The 20,961-nt window shown below is 40.2% G+C and overlaps 1 protein-coding gene across 1 annotated transcript in view; it reads left to right on the top strand.

Moving 5' to 3' along the window:
- si:ch211-127i16.2 (probable flavin-containing monoamine oxidase A) overlaps window positions 1-20,961 on the top strand; it is a 212,643-nt gene that overhangs the window by 122,522 nt on the left and 69,160 nt on the right. Inside the window, exon 10 of the mRNA XM_055154170.1 lies at window positions 5,966-6,124. Coding sequence (XP_055010145.1) covers window positions 5,966-6,124 — 159 coding nt within the window. The remainder of the gene's footprint in view (window positions 1-5,965; window positions 6,125-20,961) is intronic.

The following is a 20,961-nucleotide window of genomic DNA, read 5'->3' on the forward strand; positions in this document are numbered from 1 at the left end:
CCGTGGATGTTTGCATTTGCACATTTGCACATTTTAAATCCCAATATTCACCTAAAACAGGCATGTCCAAACTATGGCCCGTGGGCTAAATGCGGCCCTCAGACAAATTTTTCTTGGCCCTCAAGCTTCCAGGTGAATTGGCCCAAATTTTCTTGCATCAATTAAAAATGAACTTTTTACTGCAAGTTTTTTGAAAATCTACCTTGATAAAGCTCATATTTAATATTTCGTGTGTGGTTTTAAGAATCTTAGCATGAATAAAATCTGATAGCTCATTCTAACGTGTTAAACATGCACATATTTCAATTATTCACTGTTCTGAGCATCAGTCTACGGCCCTTGATCGGCCCTCTGCTTGGTCTGTGTTTAGATATGTGGCCCTTGATGAAAAAAGTTTGGACACCCCTGATCTAAATTGTCTTAATTAAAGAAACTAGTTCACCGTCTTTGATGTCAGAATAATTCGGTGCTCAATAGAAGCTGACATCTCTGTAAACATCACAATTTCCCAACAAAGAACCAGAAGATCACACTTATGAGTAGTGGATATTTAAAAAAAATTGACCAAAATGAGTATACGACGCTGCAGAATCCAGTGTGTATCACCGTAAAGAGCAGCAGACACATGAAAACGGGAGTTGATTGGCAATATGGTGTCTTGAAAATATGTGATTAACCATAATATGGTTAAAAGCTTTTAGTTGCATAATAGGTCTGGCTGCTTTAAGACTAGGCATGGGATGGAAGATTATACAACAAAATGCAAATCCCACACAGCTTTTCCACTAAATAACAGCTAGTGTAGTGCCTATGTGTTTGTCAGAGCATTGTGAACTAGCCAGCATTTGCTTGGTTTGGTAAATGTTGCTGTATTTCGACGGACGATTGGTGACAACATATCAGAAAATTAGACATGCACTAGATCTGGGGTTGTGTCATCATTGGATTCCAAGGCGGCCAGATGGTAAACCAAAGGAGATTTACTTTACTTCACCAAAGTACGCAACAAATCTGTATGTGGGTCCGTAGTTTCCGTTCCGTTGGCGAAAGACTCCAGACTCAAAATAAACATACTCGCAGTGGTGTTATTTCTTGTGTAAAACCATGCTCAGAACATATTTTTCATCCCAAACTTCTGAAAAGAGTTCTACAACCTGCTGGGGATGTGATAGCGAGGTTATAAAACTGTATTGATTGGGGGAATTGTTTCGTCTGGAGCAGTGATCAGTGTGTCCCATCCTTCAGCACGGTGCCACTCACTCACCGCTGTCATGGAGTTTGCAGGCACCAGGGACCGCTAGAATATGTTTTTGTAATAAAGGTCAGATAGAAAGAATGGATTAAATGTTGGCCATGTAATGTAATTCTTTGAGCGTATCATGTATTCAATTTGTTATCTAGCATTTATTCAATTACAGGGTTTTTATTGCTGGATAATAGTATTGAATAAACATATCCAATTATCCATAATGACCGAAGGCCCATAAGCTCTGCAAATATTTTTGGGCTGATATTGATTATTTTGAGCAGTAGATTATCGTCCTATAGAGATTTAAGGCAGATAGGTGATGCCTGGTATACTGACCAACCGGTCTATCTCTAGATTAATGCTTACTATCGAACTTTCCAGGTAAAACAACATCTCCAGATAGATGAGAAGGTGATGGACCCTTCTCCAAGGACCAATCTGGTGGAGCCATCTTATGCAGAACTGTTACCTCCACATAGAAATGTTATAAACACAGTATTAACTCTGTAGAGATCCAGCCCATCCAGTTTTCTTTTGGGAAGCAGAAACATCTTGAATCATGCTTGCTTATGTAACCAGAGGAATGAGGTCTCCTTTAAAGGTTCTATACTACACAAAATTGACTCTTGTGGGCTTTTGTGAAAGTGCTATACCTCCTCCAAAACGCCCCTACAGAATAAATAGATATTTATATAACTGTACTGTATCTATACAGTATGACGAGGCACGACTTGAAGGGAAATCTGCAGATTTACACTTTCTTATACAAGAAGAAATATATTTTATTCCTTTATAAAGAAGCATTTTATGGAGCTAAATTACTCCCTGATTGTGGGAAACATGGACTGGCATGGGCAGAGTTGTGTTTTAGTTTTTCCTCGAGTGATGCAGAAAACAGGGAGCCACTGTCTGTGTGAATGTTCATGTATGTTAGTATCGTATTTTCCGGGCTATTAGGCGCTCTGGATTATAAGACGCACTATCATTAAATGGTCTATTTTCAAACTTTTTTCACAAATAAACCGCACTGGACTTTAAATGAAACACAGCAGTTCGATGGGTCAGTTTTTGTTTGCCGTGTTCACGGTGACTCTCGGCTTTGTTCAATTCTGGCACATAGGGAGGGTGCTGTCTGGGACTGCTGGATTGTTGGCGTGTTCGCAGAAACACTGTTCAGTTATGCCTCAGAAAGGCACATTGGACTCGCTTTTTTGATTCGTTCCTTCGTGATGCGTGTCGCTGCAGGTGTTTTTCGCTGCGCGGTCGCTGTCTGCTCCGTGTGTGTTTGCGTGCGCTGCGGGTGGTGCTGCTTTGTAGTTTACTGAAGTCGTGCTGGGACACCCGAGTGGATTCGTGTATAGGACGCTCTGGATTGTGGGGCGTGCTGTCGTTTTTTGATGCGGTTAGAGGCTTAAGATCGCGTCTAATAGCCCGGAAAATACGGTATGTTACTTATATAAATATGTTCATGTATATTATCCAAATAATTCTAATGAAGGTGTATGGGGTTAAAATCTCGGCATGGTGGCTGAGTTTGCGGCATGGTGGCTGACTGGCAAGAAGGTTCTGGGTTTGATCTGCAGGTCGCCCTTTCTGTGTGGAGTTTGCATGTTCTCCCTTTGTCTAGGTGGGTTGACACTCCAGTTTCCCCCATCAGCCCAAAAACAAGCACCATAGGTTAAATCCTCCAATTAAGGCAGTCCTGACTAAGCCTAGCAATAAGATCATGATAGGTCCCTGGGCGTCCCATGTGCTGCCTACTGCTCCTGAAAAGATGGGTGAAATGTAGAGACGAATTTCCCTACAGGGATAATAAATAAGTACTACTACTACTACTACTACAACAGTGCTGCACTTCCTATATCACCACATGACATCACAAAGTGGAACAGAGTGTTTCCTTTTGAGAGAAGAACTCAGCCTTAATTAATCTGCAGGGTTTAGTTCAACATGTATAAATGAATCAAAACACAAGTCCTGGTATGTGTTTGATGAGGAAGCAACAGTATAACATAGATCAGAACATTGCGTAACACGGGCCCTTTTAACACTCAAGTCTGGCTAAAACAATGAACAAAGCAAGAACAGTGACAAAATAGTTTTATATATTTTACAATGATGCACTAGTAGTAGTTTCAATGTATTCAATTCGGCAGTTTAAAATGCATAAGCCTTCTACAGAAATGAAGCCTTCCCACACAGAAAATGTAGTCTGGGCATCTCTGCTCAGACTGCTGCCTCCACAAACCAGCTCTGGATAAAATGGAGGAAAATGATGGATGGATTCTGTAGACAGTAGACACACATAAACTCCAATACAAAATTTGCAGCTTAATGCGCTGCTTGATAGATCGAAGTAGATCTGTACAAAATGTGTCATTGGTTTTGTTGTAGAATACATTTTAACCTGAAAGTTGAAGGGAAGAGGAATGACAGTGGAGTTTTAACGCAGAAGTTTATTTACATCAGCACAGGATCCACACCCAGAGACGTGAATCCTCAACACACTGTTATAGCTTTGTCCACTCCAGTCTAATCCAGTCCAGTGTGGCTATGTTTCTATTGTAGGGAGTATTATACTAACCCAAGATAACAAGGATTGAGTTAGCAGTGAGAGCAATCGGTACAGCACAGTGCAATTTCTCTATCAGGTATAAAGTGGTTTCTTCCCACAAGCTGTTGAACAATGTGCTTTGAACTTTAATGTTGCATCAGAAGTAAAACCAACCTTGTATTTGAATGATTTATGTCTGAGCAGCAGCAGCAGTGAGTACTTCCTGATAGAATGGACTGATATCAGCTAGTACCTATCTTACTGGCAAAGTAAAATTCCGCTGTTGCTAAGAAAATAGTCCCTCAACATGCAACGATTCATGCGGTGTAAGGTTAGTTTTATTTCAGACACTATTCTATCAACACAGACATTCAAATGGACAGTTTGGTGTAATAATATTTTTGCTTCAGGTGTTTTGTGGAGTGGGTAAGACTGTTTTTAGTGGCAGGATAACTATGGCCATTGACATGCACTAGCCTAGCACCAGCGACCTCTGCAAATACAAGGACTGGATGGAATATTTTAAAAAGTGTCTCTACACATCTCCAAAACTCTGGCTCACTAGGAAATGAGGTCTTATGTCCAAAATTCGGAATTGTCCCTTTAATGATACCCATCCCTAGTCAGAATATGCATGCACCCATAATTCAATAAATGCATCTTATATAAGTTTAATGGTATATTGTGGAATATTACTGGTAAAGCAATAGCATCTCCATGGTGGCTAACCTGTAATGTTTCGCAGTGCACCATTAGGTACATTTTCAAACTATAAGTCACTCTGGAGTGTAAGTCGCAGCAGCCAAAAAATGTCTAAGAAGAAAAAAAACAGTTGCACCAGAAGTTGCACAATCAGAGACTGGGAACCGACATTTCATCTTGAAAGGCAAATTATAGTAATAACAATAGAAGAGAGAACAACAGACTGTTAATGTCACATATGAACAGTTCTTCAGATAAACTATAACATAAACAACAGAACAGAACAAGTTTACCAAACTCTCCATCTCACTCCAAATCACTAAATCCATTGAATTCTTCATACTCTGTGTCACTTCTGAGCAACTCCACGACCTCCAGAGGTAAACAGAGCGCCGCTTCCTCTTCTGCGTAGCTGTTGTCAGACTTGGCATTAGTTCCATTTAGAATTATTCCGGCCTTTCTGAATCCTCACAGGATGGTTTTGGTTGTCTTTATGTTTGTTTAAATTTTTAAATTGTCAGTGATACAGCAGTAATGGTGCAATCGACTGACATTATACAGACAGAACAGTGGCTCTTTCTCTTTCTTCTGCAGCCAACATGTGCAGTAGAGTGTGAAGTGACAGTGGTACAAGAGCACACAAACCTAGAGCCTCTGGTGGCTGTCAGTGTGAACATTTTAACATATAAGTCACACCGGAGTATAAGTCACAGAAAACACCCAAACCATGAAAAAAAGTGTGACTTATAGTCTGAAAAACACGGTAGATACTTTTTACTTTTATGTCACTACATTTGAGAACAAATGTCTCTACTTTCTACTCCACTACATTTTTTACCTGGATTGAAAAGTAAAAAGTACTTTTCATATGATTTGAGAGGTTATTTTTTACCATGGTTGTGGTGTAACATCCTGATGAAAGGTTTTCAGTTCATGCTTCGGCTAGAGAAACAAAAATTAATACACAAAATTCATATGAAAATGAAGAAATTGATTCAAAAATGCTACTGCTGACCAAAATATCTATAATTTTTAATCAGTATCAATAAATTTAATACTTTATCAAAATCTCTGTGAAAATACTTTCACTTTTTACTCTTTAAGAACAGGTAATTTAATACTTTTACTTTTGATTTTTTCATGTCATACGTTTACTTTTACTTGAGTAACTTTTTCAAGCTGTATCTGTACTTTTACAAAACTGAGTAGTTCATCCAGCACTGCATTCCAACATGCCAGAACTCCATGCTATTCCGTCAGTATAACCTTCACACTTTTATGATTTCATTCCCGGTGACACTCCGTTAACTTTTAATGGAGTTTGAATAAAACCCAGACCGAGCTTAAATGTGCCATGTCATTTTGTGCCGTATTAGCAGTGTAACCGACTCGGATGAAGCAACCCTGACTGTGTGCGCGTGTTCCTTCTGGATGGCGCTAAGATAACTGTGTTTGTGCAGGCCTTCTGGAAGGATAAAGGATTTTCCGGGGAGATAGTGACCGGAGCGTCCACTGGCTGTCCATTCTGCGTCACGCTCGATGCCACCAGCCCGTCGGGGAACCCTGCTCTGGTGGGCTTCATCGCCGGACAGCAGGCCTCGTACTGGACCAACAAAGAGGTATGGCAGACTTTTTGACTCTTGTGAGCTTTAAACTATTTTTGAATGTTGTTACCTCCTCAAAAACATACCTGGTGTTGTGTATGATAACAAAATATTGAGCTGAGCCGAAGAAAACGATCACGACGAATGTTATTCTTAAGAGGGACTGAAGGATTTTGAGCTGCGAAAAAGTTTATGATCTGAAAATACAACAAAAATCACCACAAAATTAAACTTTTTCGAAAGCTGTAGGTGTCTGGGCAGTGGAGTATGAACGGTTTGTAATTACCGTATTTTCCACACTATAGGGCGCTCTGGATTATAAGGCGCACTGTCATTAGATGGTCTATTTTCGACCTTTTTTCACATATAAACCGCACTGGACTATAAGGTGCATTAAACGAAACACAACATGGGATGGGTCAGTGGGACTTTGTTTGGCGCGTTCACGGTGACTCTGGGCTTTGTTCAGTAGTGGCGTGTAGGGAGGGTGCTGTCTGGGACCGCTGGATTGTCGGTGTGTTCGCAGTGACTCAGTTCTGTCTAGAAGTGGCACATTGCGCTAGTTTTTTCGGTTCGTTCTTCCGTTCCATTCCTCGTCTGCGTGGCTTGATGAGTGTGACTGCGGGTGTGTTTCGCTGTGCGGTCGCTGTCTGCTCCGTGTGTGTTTGCGTGCGCTGCGGGTGGTGCGGCTTTGTAGTTTACTGAAGTCGTGCTGGGACACCCGAGTGGATTCGTATATAGGTCCCTCTGGATTGTGGGGCGCGCAGTCGTTTTTTGATGGGGTTAGAGGCTTATGAGCGCCCTATAGCCCGGAAAATACAGTACATTGCAGACCTTTCTGGGCAGGAAGGATTTTTCCGATGTAGTACCAATGAGTAAGCCAACTCGAGACAGCTCTAAGGGCCTGTTTACACAAGAACACTTGCAGGTAAAAACGACAAAATATTTTATCGGAAGTGCTTTTCTTTTAGACAGTGATGGCGTTTTTGGGGCTTAAAAACGCAAAAATCTGAAACCACCCTCCAGAGTGGAAAAGTTGAATACGCTTCATCGTACCGTTTCCGTCTACACTGCCCAAGATGCAAAACTCTGGTCAGATCTGCTCAAGTCATGTACACGTTTACATCACATACATCACCATCTAGCCGCCTGGCATGCATACCCAGTCAAATTTCACACACTTTTGCATCACCGTATGCACACAGATTTCCTCCCGAAAACACTTGTCTAAATGCGGAATAAAAAGTGAAGACACACACCACTTTTGCATCTTCTGTTCAGACCGTCATCCTATAAATGTAGCCTTAGTTTTGCAATACCCTCCGTATCCAGTTATTTGAACAGATCCATGGGTAAAACTCTTCGAAATACAACAGAGAGACATAAAATGCATTTAAAATGTAAAAGATCTGGATACATTGTAATAGCAGCTCCTGGGGGCAAAATAAGTCTGGTTTGTATTGTCTGCATCAGATTATAATGCATATTACTGTTTGATAATCATGAAGTGCACACTGGTTGATCTCTTTACTGCAGGCATGTCCAAAGTATCGTCCGTGGGCCAAATGCGACCCTCAGACAATTTTTTCTTGGCCCTCAGGCTTCCTCAGGTGAATTGGCCCAAATTATCTTACATCAATTAATAATGAAGTTTTTACTGCAAGTTTTTTGAATATCTACCTTGATAAAGCCAATGTTTAATATTTAGTGTGTGGTTTTGAGGCTCTTCGCATGAATAAAAGGTCATTCTAATGTATAAAACATGCACATATTTGAATTATTCACAGTATTCAGCACCAGTCTATAGCCCTTCATTGGCCCTCTGCTTTGTCTGTGTTTAGATATGTGGCCCTTGATGAAAAAAGTTTGGACACCGCTGTTTTACCATCACGGCAAAACTCAGCTATGGTCTCTGAAAGTTGTGAAAAGCGCTGATAAATGTATGATGGCGAATAATTAGGATGCTCGGAATGCGTAAGAGAAGAGTGGAAAAACTTTGGACCACTGCAAACCGATTTTTAAAACCACACCTTAATAAATCTAATAATGTCATAAGTTAATACAGCAAAACATCACAGTCTCCCAAAACAAGGTAAAAGCAGTGCTGCAGGTAAACAGCTCTCCTTTGGTCCCAGTTCTTTGTGTATTCAGTTTAGCGTACAGCACTATTTCATGTCAGGGTCAGTGTGTTCAATGCAATGTTGATGTATTGTTTTAATTTACATTTCCAGCTCCTGCTCGGCTCCTTGGTCCTCACACTTTGCCAAAGGTTAGACAAAGTAATGCAGTATGGTGCTACCTCCAAATTCACCCATTCAGACCCAGCCATTTGAACAAGATCCTTTGCACTTTTTCAATAACTTGTCTTCTACAGTTCAAGGTCATACACAAAATGTACTCTTTGTTGTGAGCTCCATGTTATAATGTTGTTAGTGCCTCAAAAACAGACCTGGAGTTGTGTTTTGTTTCATTCTCGCACGTTTGAATAATCCACCATCATTACACTGTGTACATCTACAAAGATCAGAATGCTCTGTTCCAACTTGTGATGTCATGAAGCGGTAGTTTTCAAGTTAAGTTAGCTACCTTTTACATTTTGTTGTGTAGATATTTGCGGTTCCAGTCCTGAAATGATCTAAATGATGCTATTGAAGGTGTATGCAGTAGGGACGGGCATGATTAGTCAATTAATCGATATTTGATCATTAAGAATTTCATCGATTATGTTCATTTTAATGGACAAAGCGAATGTAGGTTGCTGTGTGTAGCGTGACCAAACAGGGGTCTGTACATGTGTCTCTGCACTCAGAAGGAGCGAGACACAAACAATCGGTCAGTCTGCAGCGTGCCGAAGCACAAATGTGTATTTAAAAATGACTTGTACAAGAAATTCCACACTTTCTGTTTCGGTCGGGACAAGTGTGAGTCCATGTGCACAGTGTACAAAGCAGCACATATGTTTCGGTGTCAAGTGTGAAAAAGCTTTGCCAGGTGAGAGTCGCGCAATGTCAATGACGAGTCCCCACCTCCCTCCCCCCGTACGGTGTCCTGGTTTTGACAAACGCAAATATGGTCACACTAACCTGTATTCCACTGAGTCGTGTCGCATCAGCGCACAAGAGCTGTTTTTTTCTTTGCTTAGTTTATGCAAATTAGCCATGCAGTTTTAAGTTTTGTTTCTGTGAGAGTTGTGCAAAGCTGCATTAAACACATTATAATGTCAAACGGGCTGATGTGGCTCTAGAGTGGTCACGGTTTATATGTCGTAAAGTTGAATTTATTTATGCAGATTAGTAGTGCAGATAGTAATAATAATGACGGTAAAATTTTAATATAAAAAAGTTAATGATTAATCTATAATCAATTGGTAATTCTCCCGACGAAAATTTAATCAAATGCCCATCCCTAGTATGGATTCTTAATTTTGTTATTAAAACTCCCCCTTTTATCCCCTAAGGAAGTGTTATACATCCTTTTTTTCAGTACAACCTGTTATTTCATAATCTACTGCTGTACTTATGTCATATGGCTGTAATAAAAGCTACAGGACCAGAAATACAAATAAAAAAGAAAACAGAAAATAAAATTCACACTCTTTCATACAAAACACACAGCAAACATGTATAAACAACTTTTTGGACATAAAAAATGCTTAAGTTAGGGCCTTAGCTACAAAAGTGCAAAATATAAAAAATAGAAAGTCTGTAAGTAAACTCAAAATATCCTTACTGCCTCAAAACAAACAAACAAACAAAAAAGTGCAATGGCCCCGTTACTTTCCTGGTGTGACACAGAGTCACTTTACTTCCTGCATTTCCATGGGGTTTATACTTTTTTATTTGTACATTTGGACTGAAATAAACCTTTCAAATAAAAATAACAAGGGATGAGCAATTACGCAGATCAAGACGTGTAATTTGCCATTTATTTAAGAAATAAACTGCACTTAGACCGACTTTTTCAATTGTTACAAACACAGACGCTCAGAGCATCTACCATTTTGACTCACTACCCTCTTTGGCAAAGTTTGGGCCAGTCAAAATGGATGGAACGCATGAGTTTGGTGGAAAAAGTTCCTATTGGACACTCATTTTCATCATCACACAGCACACGTGAGGTAGGATAATGCAAGAGATTATGCTCGAAAACCCACATCTTATCGTTCAAAGGGAAAAAAGTAAGTTTCTATTTTTTATGTTGTAAAGTTTTGCACGGTTATTTAAAACATATTCATCTGCATCATATACAACACCGCTGGTCTGGAAGGGTTAAATAAAGGTGGAACAGATTGTTTTCAGGTTGAGAGAAGAAAAGCAGGTCTGGTTGTGATTAGTAAAACTCTGCTACCACAATGATAATAAAAACACCCTTTCTTTTAGACAATATAATCTGATTTTCAGTATTAAATTGTAGTACTTTCTTTTATTTTACCATGTGGTCTTAAATGTGTGTAATCCCTCAGTGGTCCAGGTAGGTTCCATACTGGTCCATGGACGTATACTAGTCTGTCTGCTTTTATATTTTTTCTGATACAGCTCAAGATCATTCTAAAGATATTCAGGAGAGGTTCATTTCTGTCCTGTGAATGTGACTTTTTAAGCATCAGCACCTTCTCAATGAGTAACTAGTTTCAATACAGATTCATACCTAGAATACAGAATACCAATTTCCCCAAAATCACATACCCAAGACATGTGCATGGGCAGTGGTGGTCGACAGAAGTGGCATAATTTGAAGGGCAAAAATAAATAATGCTCTAAATTTGTTATTTTCAAAGGACAGACAAAAAATATGAAATCTAAATCATTTCTGAAGGAGTGGTGCAAGAAATACAAATGTTCAAATCATATTGCCAACAAGTGAGAATGTAAGAGTACTGTTTCTTCAGTGAAAACATACTCAAGGTGGAGTAAAAGTATGCTGCTAGAAAAGTACTCTGAAAAGTACAATTTCTTTTAAAAAGTCATGTTAAGTTAAAGTAAATGTAACTGAGTACTACCCACCTATGGCCATCAGTAACCATTGCCAAAGAGCATCTGGAAAACAACACGGAATTACGGTTTAAGCAGTTTTCCCACAGGACATGGAGTCTTAGGAGTCTTCAGTGTTCCTCCCTGCTTCACAATAAGTGCTAATAAAGAGTATTTCTCCTTCTGCAGTGAGACGGTGATGGTATGTTTGTGTCTCACCTCTGCTGCCACCTCCTGCTGTGGGGTTGGGGTGGACGAGTTCACACTCTGTACGTGGACAAAGCACTTGTTAGGACAAGGAGAGGTGTAAGAAAAATTGTATTGTGAGGTGAGGATGAATTCATGGAAAAATTCAGATTTATAATCTGGTGTGACTCCCTCAGAAACAGCAGCTGCGCTACAAAAAGTCATTTGTGTATAAAAAGTCAAATATCACAAAAATAAATTCAAATAGTTTTTCTTATGTAAAGGTCAGATTGTGCAGATAAAGACTACACAGACAAGGCTAATTTTAGCTGAAGACATGCCTGTACAGCCCATAAGCTTAACCAAACCCTCTTAACAAATGTAACATTTTCAAGTCTGATGTCCCCACTTCACTCAGCCTGCCTGTTTTATGTTACATTTTGTAGTGGCAACATATGAAAAGCTGTTCTAATACATTGGTCAGTGTTAGTGTTAGTCATGTTAGTGGTGTCACCTTTGTTGTAATTTAGCAATAGCTAATTTTTAAAAAAGTTATACACAATCATGAAGCAGAGGTTGACTACAACCAAATATCCAAGGTTTGTGACCATTTTAATGCTCTATGTTATGGTTTGAATAACTCAGATGTTTTTAGTTTCTTCAGTATAGCCGCTCCTTGTTTTGTTTACTGGTGGGTCAACTAATGAACTAATGACACTACAGTGAAAGCCATTTCAGATGACTTCATGATGAAGCTCAGTGAGAAGGCCAAGGGTTTGCAGCTTTGTCGACAAAGCAAAAGGTGTATTCTGTGAGGAATATGAATCTAAAATATAAAACATGAGTGTTAGTCCTCAGGCTTCCTGCTCAACAGGAAATGGGAACAATGAGTGTCACACTTGTTCCGTGTTCTGTGTAGACTGGTTCAGTGAAAGTGGTAGATAATGTGCTGTTAGTCTTTCCACCATGGGACTAACTTGTTCTGTTGTCGGGTGTATGGTCCGTTCACACTATCAGAAGTGGGACATTTGTGACTAAACTGCCCTAACAACTCCTTAGTTGCACAGAAAACAGTACTGGGCTAACAGATAAATGTGGATGAGTTGAGCAAGGTTGTTGCCCAACAGCAGAACATGCTGTTTCATGGTAATCATGAAGCTAATCATGAAGCTAATCATGAAGATTTATCCCAACCATATTACAAACATTTGGGAAGAAATGCACCCTACACCAACTGAAAAGGCTTTAGAGAACCAACACACTTATCTTGGTACGAATAACGGTGTTTCCAGAGCTCTGCTGTTTGATGATTTCCAAGTCAACCATTCGTGAGTTGAGTGTGGGCTTCCAAAGACTTATAATTCCTGAAACTTAGCATTGTATAAGCATATTAAATATGCCACAATATCTGAGAATATCAGTGGAGGTAATGCATTGGGGTCTCGAGTCAAGTGTTTTGCAGGTATCTCAGAAGGATCTATATCACCGATCAAACTGATTTTTTCCAAATAACGTCTCCTTGCCTCCGGCAGGAGTTTGTCCCTGTACAGGTCATGGCAATCTTTTCCACTAGTTTTAAATATAGATATAAAGAAGCTACCCAAGCCTATTAAAGTTGTGACATCTCAGTCAAACCTTTAATATCAAATCAAGGCAAATGCAATAGATTGAATCAGTCATTTCATTTTCCTGTCATCTATGGCTCCGTATGTTTTAATTTGCAGACCATCATATATCCACTGTAAATAGAAAGAGGAAACATAAAGAAAAAAAAAAAAAAACACTAAATGAGATGATGTGTTCTGATGTATCCAAACAGTTGACTCCTGACAGTCTCCAATACAAAAGACACATTTTACAATTACCCACCCACTCACTCTTGGCTTCACACCAAATCCATTTTCATTGCAATGGCGAAAACACTGAACTTTAATACAACGCTAACTCAAACCCACCCATCCTCATTAGACTCTTACATTCGAAAACGCAATCACACAAACACATTCACGGTCTTATTTACACAAGCAGCTTTATGAATATTTCTCCTTGTCCTGGCTGGCCTTTCATACTATTCACGCTCTCTCACTTTAAAACAATCATATCAGCCTCTCCTCGGGTCTAATTCCACCAGTGTTGACCTTCTTCCATTTACACTGTTGTTGTCTTCACGCTGTGTTGAGCTGCATACACTTGTAAATAATTTAAATGCGGCGCGTGGTCTTAAAGACACAGAAAAGCTGTTGGAACATGGCAGAGCTGTGAACTTTGAGGTTAGGGGATATATAGTTTCTCTGTCGGGGCGCGTTTGCTCTTTGTACAATCCACCAAGGTCCACCTGCTTGTCTCCATGGAGATGTTATTGCTTTGTCTAGAATGTTCCACAGTACATCCTCTTTCTCTTTAATGCACTATTTTCTGGAGGCTAACAAAAACTGAAAATGCCACTTTTTATTTTTTAAAGGCCTTAGAAGATGTTGGTTCTGTCAACGAAAGAACTAATATTTAAAAGAGCTTAATAACTGTTATAGGTGACTTTCATTGTTGACAAAAGCCCGCGTTGCATGTTGGGAATTATTTTGGTCAGTGGCAATAAACACTAATTCAACAGGACGGACGGAGCGAGAAAGCACGTAAAGGTATTGATCCCGGTTTAATTCGCCGTTGGCGGTTCTTTTCACTCGGAATACGAAAAAGACATTTTCCTTCTTCCGTGCTTCTATTTGTGCATCCTATAATTCAGCAGGAATTTACCATTATCGGGGAGAAATACGCGAGGTTACGCACTGTGTTTGACCGCTATCGTGTTTCTTGACTCCGACCAAAATATTTCCCAGCATGCAGGCTTTTAATAACAATGACATCAGCTGAAACTCGCCTATTTCTTCATATACACTGCAGTGAAACAGAGCAAAGCATTATGGTCTATGTAGTTACCTCTGTTTTTTACCTGGTCCCTAATGGGTTGACCAGGTTTTGTATTCGCCCTGTGTGTCTGTGTGTCTGTCCACCTGCGATAATTACGCTATTTATGAACCGATTGTCAGCAAATTTGGTATGTGGGTCAAGCCCCTGTGTCCAATGCCGCAAAAAAAGTTTGGTGACGATCCGAGGTCATTTGAAGTCACACGGGTCAATTGAAATGTCACGCCATTATAAAGGATAAGCAATTTTGGCAATTTCTGAACCATCTGCGGCCTAAAATATTCACCCATTGGTCAAGGTCACTTGAAGGTCAAGGTAACCAAGGTCAAATATGTGTTTTTGGTCGTAACTCCTTGAAGGATGGAGCTAGAGCAACGGGAGTGTCCCAAAATCTCAGAAAAATTATTATCTATTTATAATTCTATGCATTTGTATAGTAAAATATTAATAGTTTTCCAGATAATCAGTAATTATAACAGTTCGTTTCTCTTTCAGTGTAGCCGTTAAAATTCTAATTGGAACAAAATTAATTTCCATTTCTTCTGTTTCTGGTGATACACAACACACTGATCTACAGTCACAGAACTAACATATACACAACTCATGAAAAATGTTCATGGGCCTGTACAGATACACACATTACATTGTGGATATAATGATCATGTAATATGGGCTGGGCTCCTCATAAACTGCTTCTGTGGTGATGAACTGACCCCACTGATGCCTCATGTTGACCAGGTTGCTATCACTGATTGCGCTTGTTTTCTGTTTTTTTTTTTTTTTACTGCTGCACCACAACAATAGGCTTTATTCACGCTTACGTCACAAACCAGGAAGACGTTTGGAAACATGCGATGACAACTTCCAGTGTAGTTACCGACACTGGGCTCATGATCAAACCCAGTGGAGTAAACGTGATCAGCGGTAAAATGAAGACTGCATACGTATGTGCTGTTTGGAATCATCTTGAGTTTGGCATCTCATCTCTTCTAATCACATGTACCCAGTGCGCTCAGAGTTGTGTGTCAGTGGAGAAATTATGAAAATAGAGATATGGTTGTAATTGTTGATTAGTTGAACGTAATGAAACGCTACAATGACATGTACATGAAGAAAAACTGACATTTTCTCATTTTTACGAGATTTTGTCAGAGTTGCTATCGTGAAAAGAGTCATTGCATATTTCCAAACGTCTTCCTGGTTAGTGTAATCCAGTGCTTCTCAATTATTTTCTGTCATGCCCCCCCTAGGACGAATAAAACATCTCGCGCCCCCCGCGTGACTATAATAGTATCATTTGTCTATAAAATTGTATAAGTACACCTGTGCGTAACACTGCCACCTTATATGACGCCAACAATGCTCGCTGGTTTACTGAAGTAGCAGTCACAAAGCGGGATGATTGTCGGCAATATTCGGCACGTTTTCGCTGAAAAATCTCAAGCGGCTCAGAGTGATTGGGGTGTAATGTATTTAAGTGACGCCTTAATTTATTGGGCTTCATGCTGTCGGCTGCCAACATTTTTAGACACAGTAACACACCGGTCTTTCCTCGTCTCCCACCGTAGTCACAGTGAAGCCAAGCGCTACATACGCTTCGTCATATTTCCTCGTCTTAGCTTTCGGGAGATTTTCGTTTGTCTCTTTATCTCCGTCTCTCTCCGCCTGTCTTCTCATCCATGTTAAATATTTTTTCATGGTGTCACTTGAGGGTCTGCTACACTTCGTGTCTACACTTCATACTCAAACTCTGTGCTGTGTGCAAAGCGCGCATGCTCAGTGCAAACAAAACTCCTACACCACCGAGCGAATGCCCCTGCGCACACTCTGCCAATGAGAGCGCCACTGCCCCCTAATGTAGTGGAAGTGCAAGTGCACTTTATTCTAAAGGCCCGTTCAGACCAAAGCGTCAAAGCGTCCACTTTCTATGTAAAGTCTATGTGGACGCGCGACTAGAGCGTCCTGCGTTTTCGGCGTCAGCGCGGCGCAAATCTGGCGTCAGCGCAGCGCGTCTTCAGCGTTTTGGCGTCAGCGGCCAAGACGCGCATCCAAGGCGTCAGCGTCAAGAAGTTGAAAATGCTGAACTTTTCCCGTCAGACGCGCCGCGTCAACCAATCAGGGACGAGTATCCAGAGACGCTGCGACGTTATTATCAGGAAGAAAAACCCTAGAACCAGAACGAGAACCACAAACATGAGCGGAAAATAAATATATACGCCACAATCACCGAGCCGATCGCGAGGAATACACCAGGACCGGACCAGGACCAAACCAGGACTAGACTGAGACTAGACCAAGACTAGACCGAGACTAAACAAGGACTAGACCGGGACTAGACCGTGATTAGACCAGGACTAGACCGGGACTAGACCGTGATTAGACCAGGACTAGACCGGGACTAGACCGGGACCAGACCGGGACTAGACCGTGATTAGACCAGGACTAGACCGGGACTAGACCGTGATTAGACCAGGACCAGACCGGTATTAGACTAGGACTAGACCGGGACTGATCCAGTGTCATTAGCGGAGTATAAATATATATACGCCCCAGTCGTCGACCCGATCTCCTCCTTTGATGTTTTATGTCATAAAAACACTCTCTCAGTCTGGTCTGACATTGTTTCGGGAAAAGACCGGACCGGGCTCTTGTTTCCAGGGCAACGGACGCGCGTCAAGTATTTTTGTCCCGTTCGTCCACGGCGTCAAAGATGCGCGTCGGGGGCGTCTAAACTCACATGCAAAGGCTCCAAATCGAGGCGACAAGGCGTTTTTTGACGCTTTGGTGTGAACGGCCCTTAAGACAGTAAAAAAAATCTAAATAATAAAATAAAAAAGCATGCTCCCCGAGGTCAAACGCGCCCCCCTTGACGGAGCCTCGCGCCCCCCCAGGGGGAGGCGCCCCACTATTTGAGAAGCACTGGTGTAATTCAATATATCATGATGGCCCACAGTATTATTGGGAGACTTTTGATGATACGATATTACGGTATTTTGGTTATTGTTGTTATATCCCTATTGCTTACTGATTTAAAATACCAAACAGATACCAAAAATTTTAAAGTAAACTAAGATTATTGTATTGTATTGTATTGTATATTTCTTATCTGTATGGAACTATTGAGTCTTGTCTGTTTTATGCATCGAGCTCATATTCTTTCTACAGACAGGTGTTGAAAAGCAGCACTTGTGCTAAAACACTTATAGCGATGCATCTGGCTTGTCTAATTTCATTGTCATGTCCTTAATAATAATTAAATAAAAATAATAGATTAAATATATCTATCACAATTACAATTAATTAATGAATACAGTACAATTCTTGTATTTCTGAGCAATAGAAACACCTGTAGTGAATAAACGCAAGATGGAAATGTTTAATGTCATACCATGGAACATTCCAGGGCAAGCAATAACAATAACATCTCCATGGAGACAAGCAGGTAGTGAAAAGTTGCACATTTAGACATTGTAACAAAAAATATGTAAGGGGTGTGCACTTATTTTGTATCTGAATCTATGGCAAAAGGGGAATTTCAGTTTGTGAACTGGACAAAAGTTTATTTTGGTCGAATACATTTCGCCGCTCATCTAAGCTGCTTCTTCATTTCTGGTCAGACGCTGGTGGACACTGCCTTATATTTACCTGAAGGGAGGAGCTAACTACAATGAAACTATTCTGAAACTAACACCTCCATCTAAAAGCCACGAGTCACTCCTTTGAGGACAGTGAGGTACAGATCTTAGCCAGAGAAAAGGACTGGTTTGAGAGGGGAGTTAAAGAAGCAATTTTTGTTAAGAAAGAGAATCCTTCCTTAAACAGAAATGGAAGACTTAGACATCATCTGTCTCCTATTTCAAAACAAACAAGAGAACAATAGGTGTAGCCAGGTCAGGTCCAGAGGAGTGAAAACACCCATTATAACCCTGAAGGATTCTGCTATGAGCCCAAGTTCAGTAGGTCTAGCTAACACCCAGAAACTGTAAACAAGTAGGTGTGTAAGTTTCAGAGTAGTTTCAGTGTAGTTAACTCCTCCCTTCAGGCAAATGTATAAGGCAGTGTCCACCAGCGCCTGAACAAAAGTGAAGAAGCAGCTTGGGTGATCTGCGAAACATATTCAACCAAAATAAACTTTTGTCCAGTTGCCAAATTTGAATATCTCCTTTTGCCACGGCTTCTACTTGGACAACTGAGGGATTTTACACACTTATCTGAATAGATTTTTTTCATTTCATAAAAAAAAAAAAAAAAAAGTAAAATAGGAGATGAAAAATCTGTTTTCAAATTGACAGTTACCACAAAAGCAAATATTTTGTCATGCATTCACAAAATTTCCAAGAAATGAAAATCCACAATTGAGCCATTTTATACAGAACTGAAAAATCCTCCCATGCGTATAAAAGGAAATACATTTGTTTCCCTCTGATATATCTTAGAACAAGTAGTGATAGAGCTCTGATACTGCCATTATAAACTGTATTAATTAAAAGGCTCTGTTACTTCTCCTTATACACGCTAGATTACTTAAAGAGGAAGTATGGCTTTGCTAGATCTACAATCTACTTTTACACACTTGTAGGTACTCTTAATGAGTTTATATCATGAGTTTTCTTACCCCTAGTAGTAGTAGTAGTACTGGGCTAATTTCCAAAGGAGTAACTTCGGTCTTCTGCTTGTGGAAACTGTATAATGTATATGATTGTATAAAGACATGGACTATAAGGGAGTGTGAAGTCACCCACAGCATTTGGCTCCAGTCAAATGAAGCTCACGATGTTTGCAGTTATATGGTAGGGGCGAATTTGTAGCCAGGTCCATATAGACGAGTTTCAACTGACGTCATTGTTATTAAAAGCCCGTGTTGCATGCTGGGAAATATTTTGGTCGGAGTCAAGAAACACGATAGCGGTCAAACACAGTGCGTAACCTCGCTTATTTATCCCCGATAATGGTAAATTCCTGCTGCATTATCGGATGCACAAATAGAAGCACGGAAGAAGGAAAATGTCTTTTTCATGAGTGAAAAGAACCGCTAACGGTGAATTAAATGACTTTCAAACATACGCAGAGCAAACGTAGAAGATCCTAACAAACCGTGGACTCCAACAAGTTCAACAACACATCAAGACTCTTGGAGGTTTTCATCTTTTCTGCTGTGAATGGCCCAGGAGTTTCCACCAAGTCATTGTGGATATCGCCGAAGTGAATATTTGTCCAGGTAGTTGGAGATTCCGACCAGAAATTTGGTTTGGTCCAGGCTCTGTAGGGGTTGAAAAGGGTGATTTGGCTCCATCGATGCTTATGACCAATTTCTGGTCAAATGGTCTTGGGTCCTCTGCCGTTAGAGTGGATAAATAACCGGGATCAATACCCTTTACGTGCTTTCTCGCTCCGTCCGTCATGTTGAATTAGTGTTTATTGCCGCTGACCAAAATAATTCCCAGCATGCAACGCGCTTTTGTCAACAATGAAACTCGCTTATTAGGAATACCGTATTTTAGAGGCTATTAGGCGCTCTGGATTATAACGGTGATTCTGGGCTTTGTTCAGTTGTGGCGTGTAGGGAGGGTGCTGTCTTTGACCGCTGGATTGTCGGTGTGTTCTCAGTGACTCAGTTGTTCAGTTGTGTCTAGAAGTGGCACACTGCACTCGCTTTTTCGGTTTGTTCCTCCATTCCGTTCTTCGTCGGCGTGGAGTGATGAGTGTGGCTGCGGGTGTGTTTCGCTGTGCGGTCGCTGTCTGCTCCGTGTGTGTTTGCGTGCGCTGCAGGTGGTGCGGTTTGGTAGTTTACTGAAGTCGTGCTGGGACACCCCAATGGATTCGTGTACAGGGCGCTCTAGCTTGCGTACGGTCATTTTTTGATGGGGTTAGAGGCTTAAGAGCGCGTCTAATAGCCCTGAAAATATGGTAGAAATTTATTTACATACAAAGTAACAATATAAAATCCCCAGCATCATGTAGAGCAGATTAATATGCAAATTTTATTTATTTTTTTTACAAAAATGGCGAGGCTCACTGCAGCAGTTACAGAGAGAGCAGTGACATTTTTCCAATGTTAAGTGAATTGGAGCCAGACTCGATGGAGCTGGAATTGCCCCCATGAACGCTTCCTATTTGGAACACGGCGGCTAGTGGGTTAGCTATGTCCATTTATATATACAGTCTATGACAACTGATGTTGGTCTGTGCACTATTTGTTCTTTTGAATTTCACTTAAGAATGAACTATAGTAAAATGGGAAAACAGTTTGTTATTTCTTTATTCCATTTTAGTGTCAAACAAAACAAAACAAAACAAAAAACAGATTTCAACCTCTATTTCCAATATTTAATTTCAAGTTTAAAGTCTGTGTGATTATTTTAATTTTGATATTTTATTCTCTCTGGTTTATTTGCCCTGGAAGTTCTGCTGCTCATGGATTTTTAATTAAAACTATTTAATCATAGTTCTCTGGTGTCAACTGAACAAAGTTTATCGCTGCTACTTGTTTCTCGTCAGGGAGGTCAACAATTACTTTTTGAGATGCAAAAGTAAACGTATTGCTATGAAAGAAGAGGACTTTGTGTACAAAATTGCAAGGATTTTTCAAGTAAGTAGCTTCTGGGGCAAATAAACCAGAGAGAATAAAATATCAAAATTAAAATAGGCACGGAGACAGTTTTTAGATTGGTGTGATTTGAAATAAACATTAAATTAAATATTGGAAATAGAGGTCGAAATCTGTTGTTTTTTTTGTTTTGTTTTGTTTTGTTAATTAAATAACCTGTTTCCCCA

Source organism: Boleophthalmus pectinirostris, unplaced genomic scaffold, assembly GCF_026225935.1.
Source record: "Boleophthalmus pectinirostris isolate CB_2022bp ecotype Guang Dong unplaced genomic scaffold, ASM2622593v1 HiC_scaffold_18, whole genome shotgun sequence".
Taxonomy (NCBI): domain Eukaryota; kingdom Metazoa; phylum Chordata; class Actinopteri; order Gobiiformes; family Gobiidae; genus Boleophthalmus; species Boleophthalmus pectinirostris.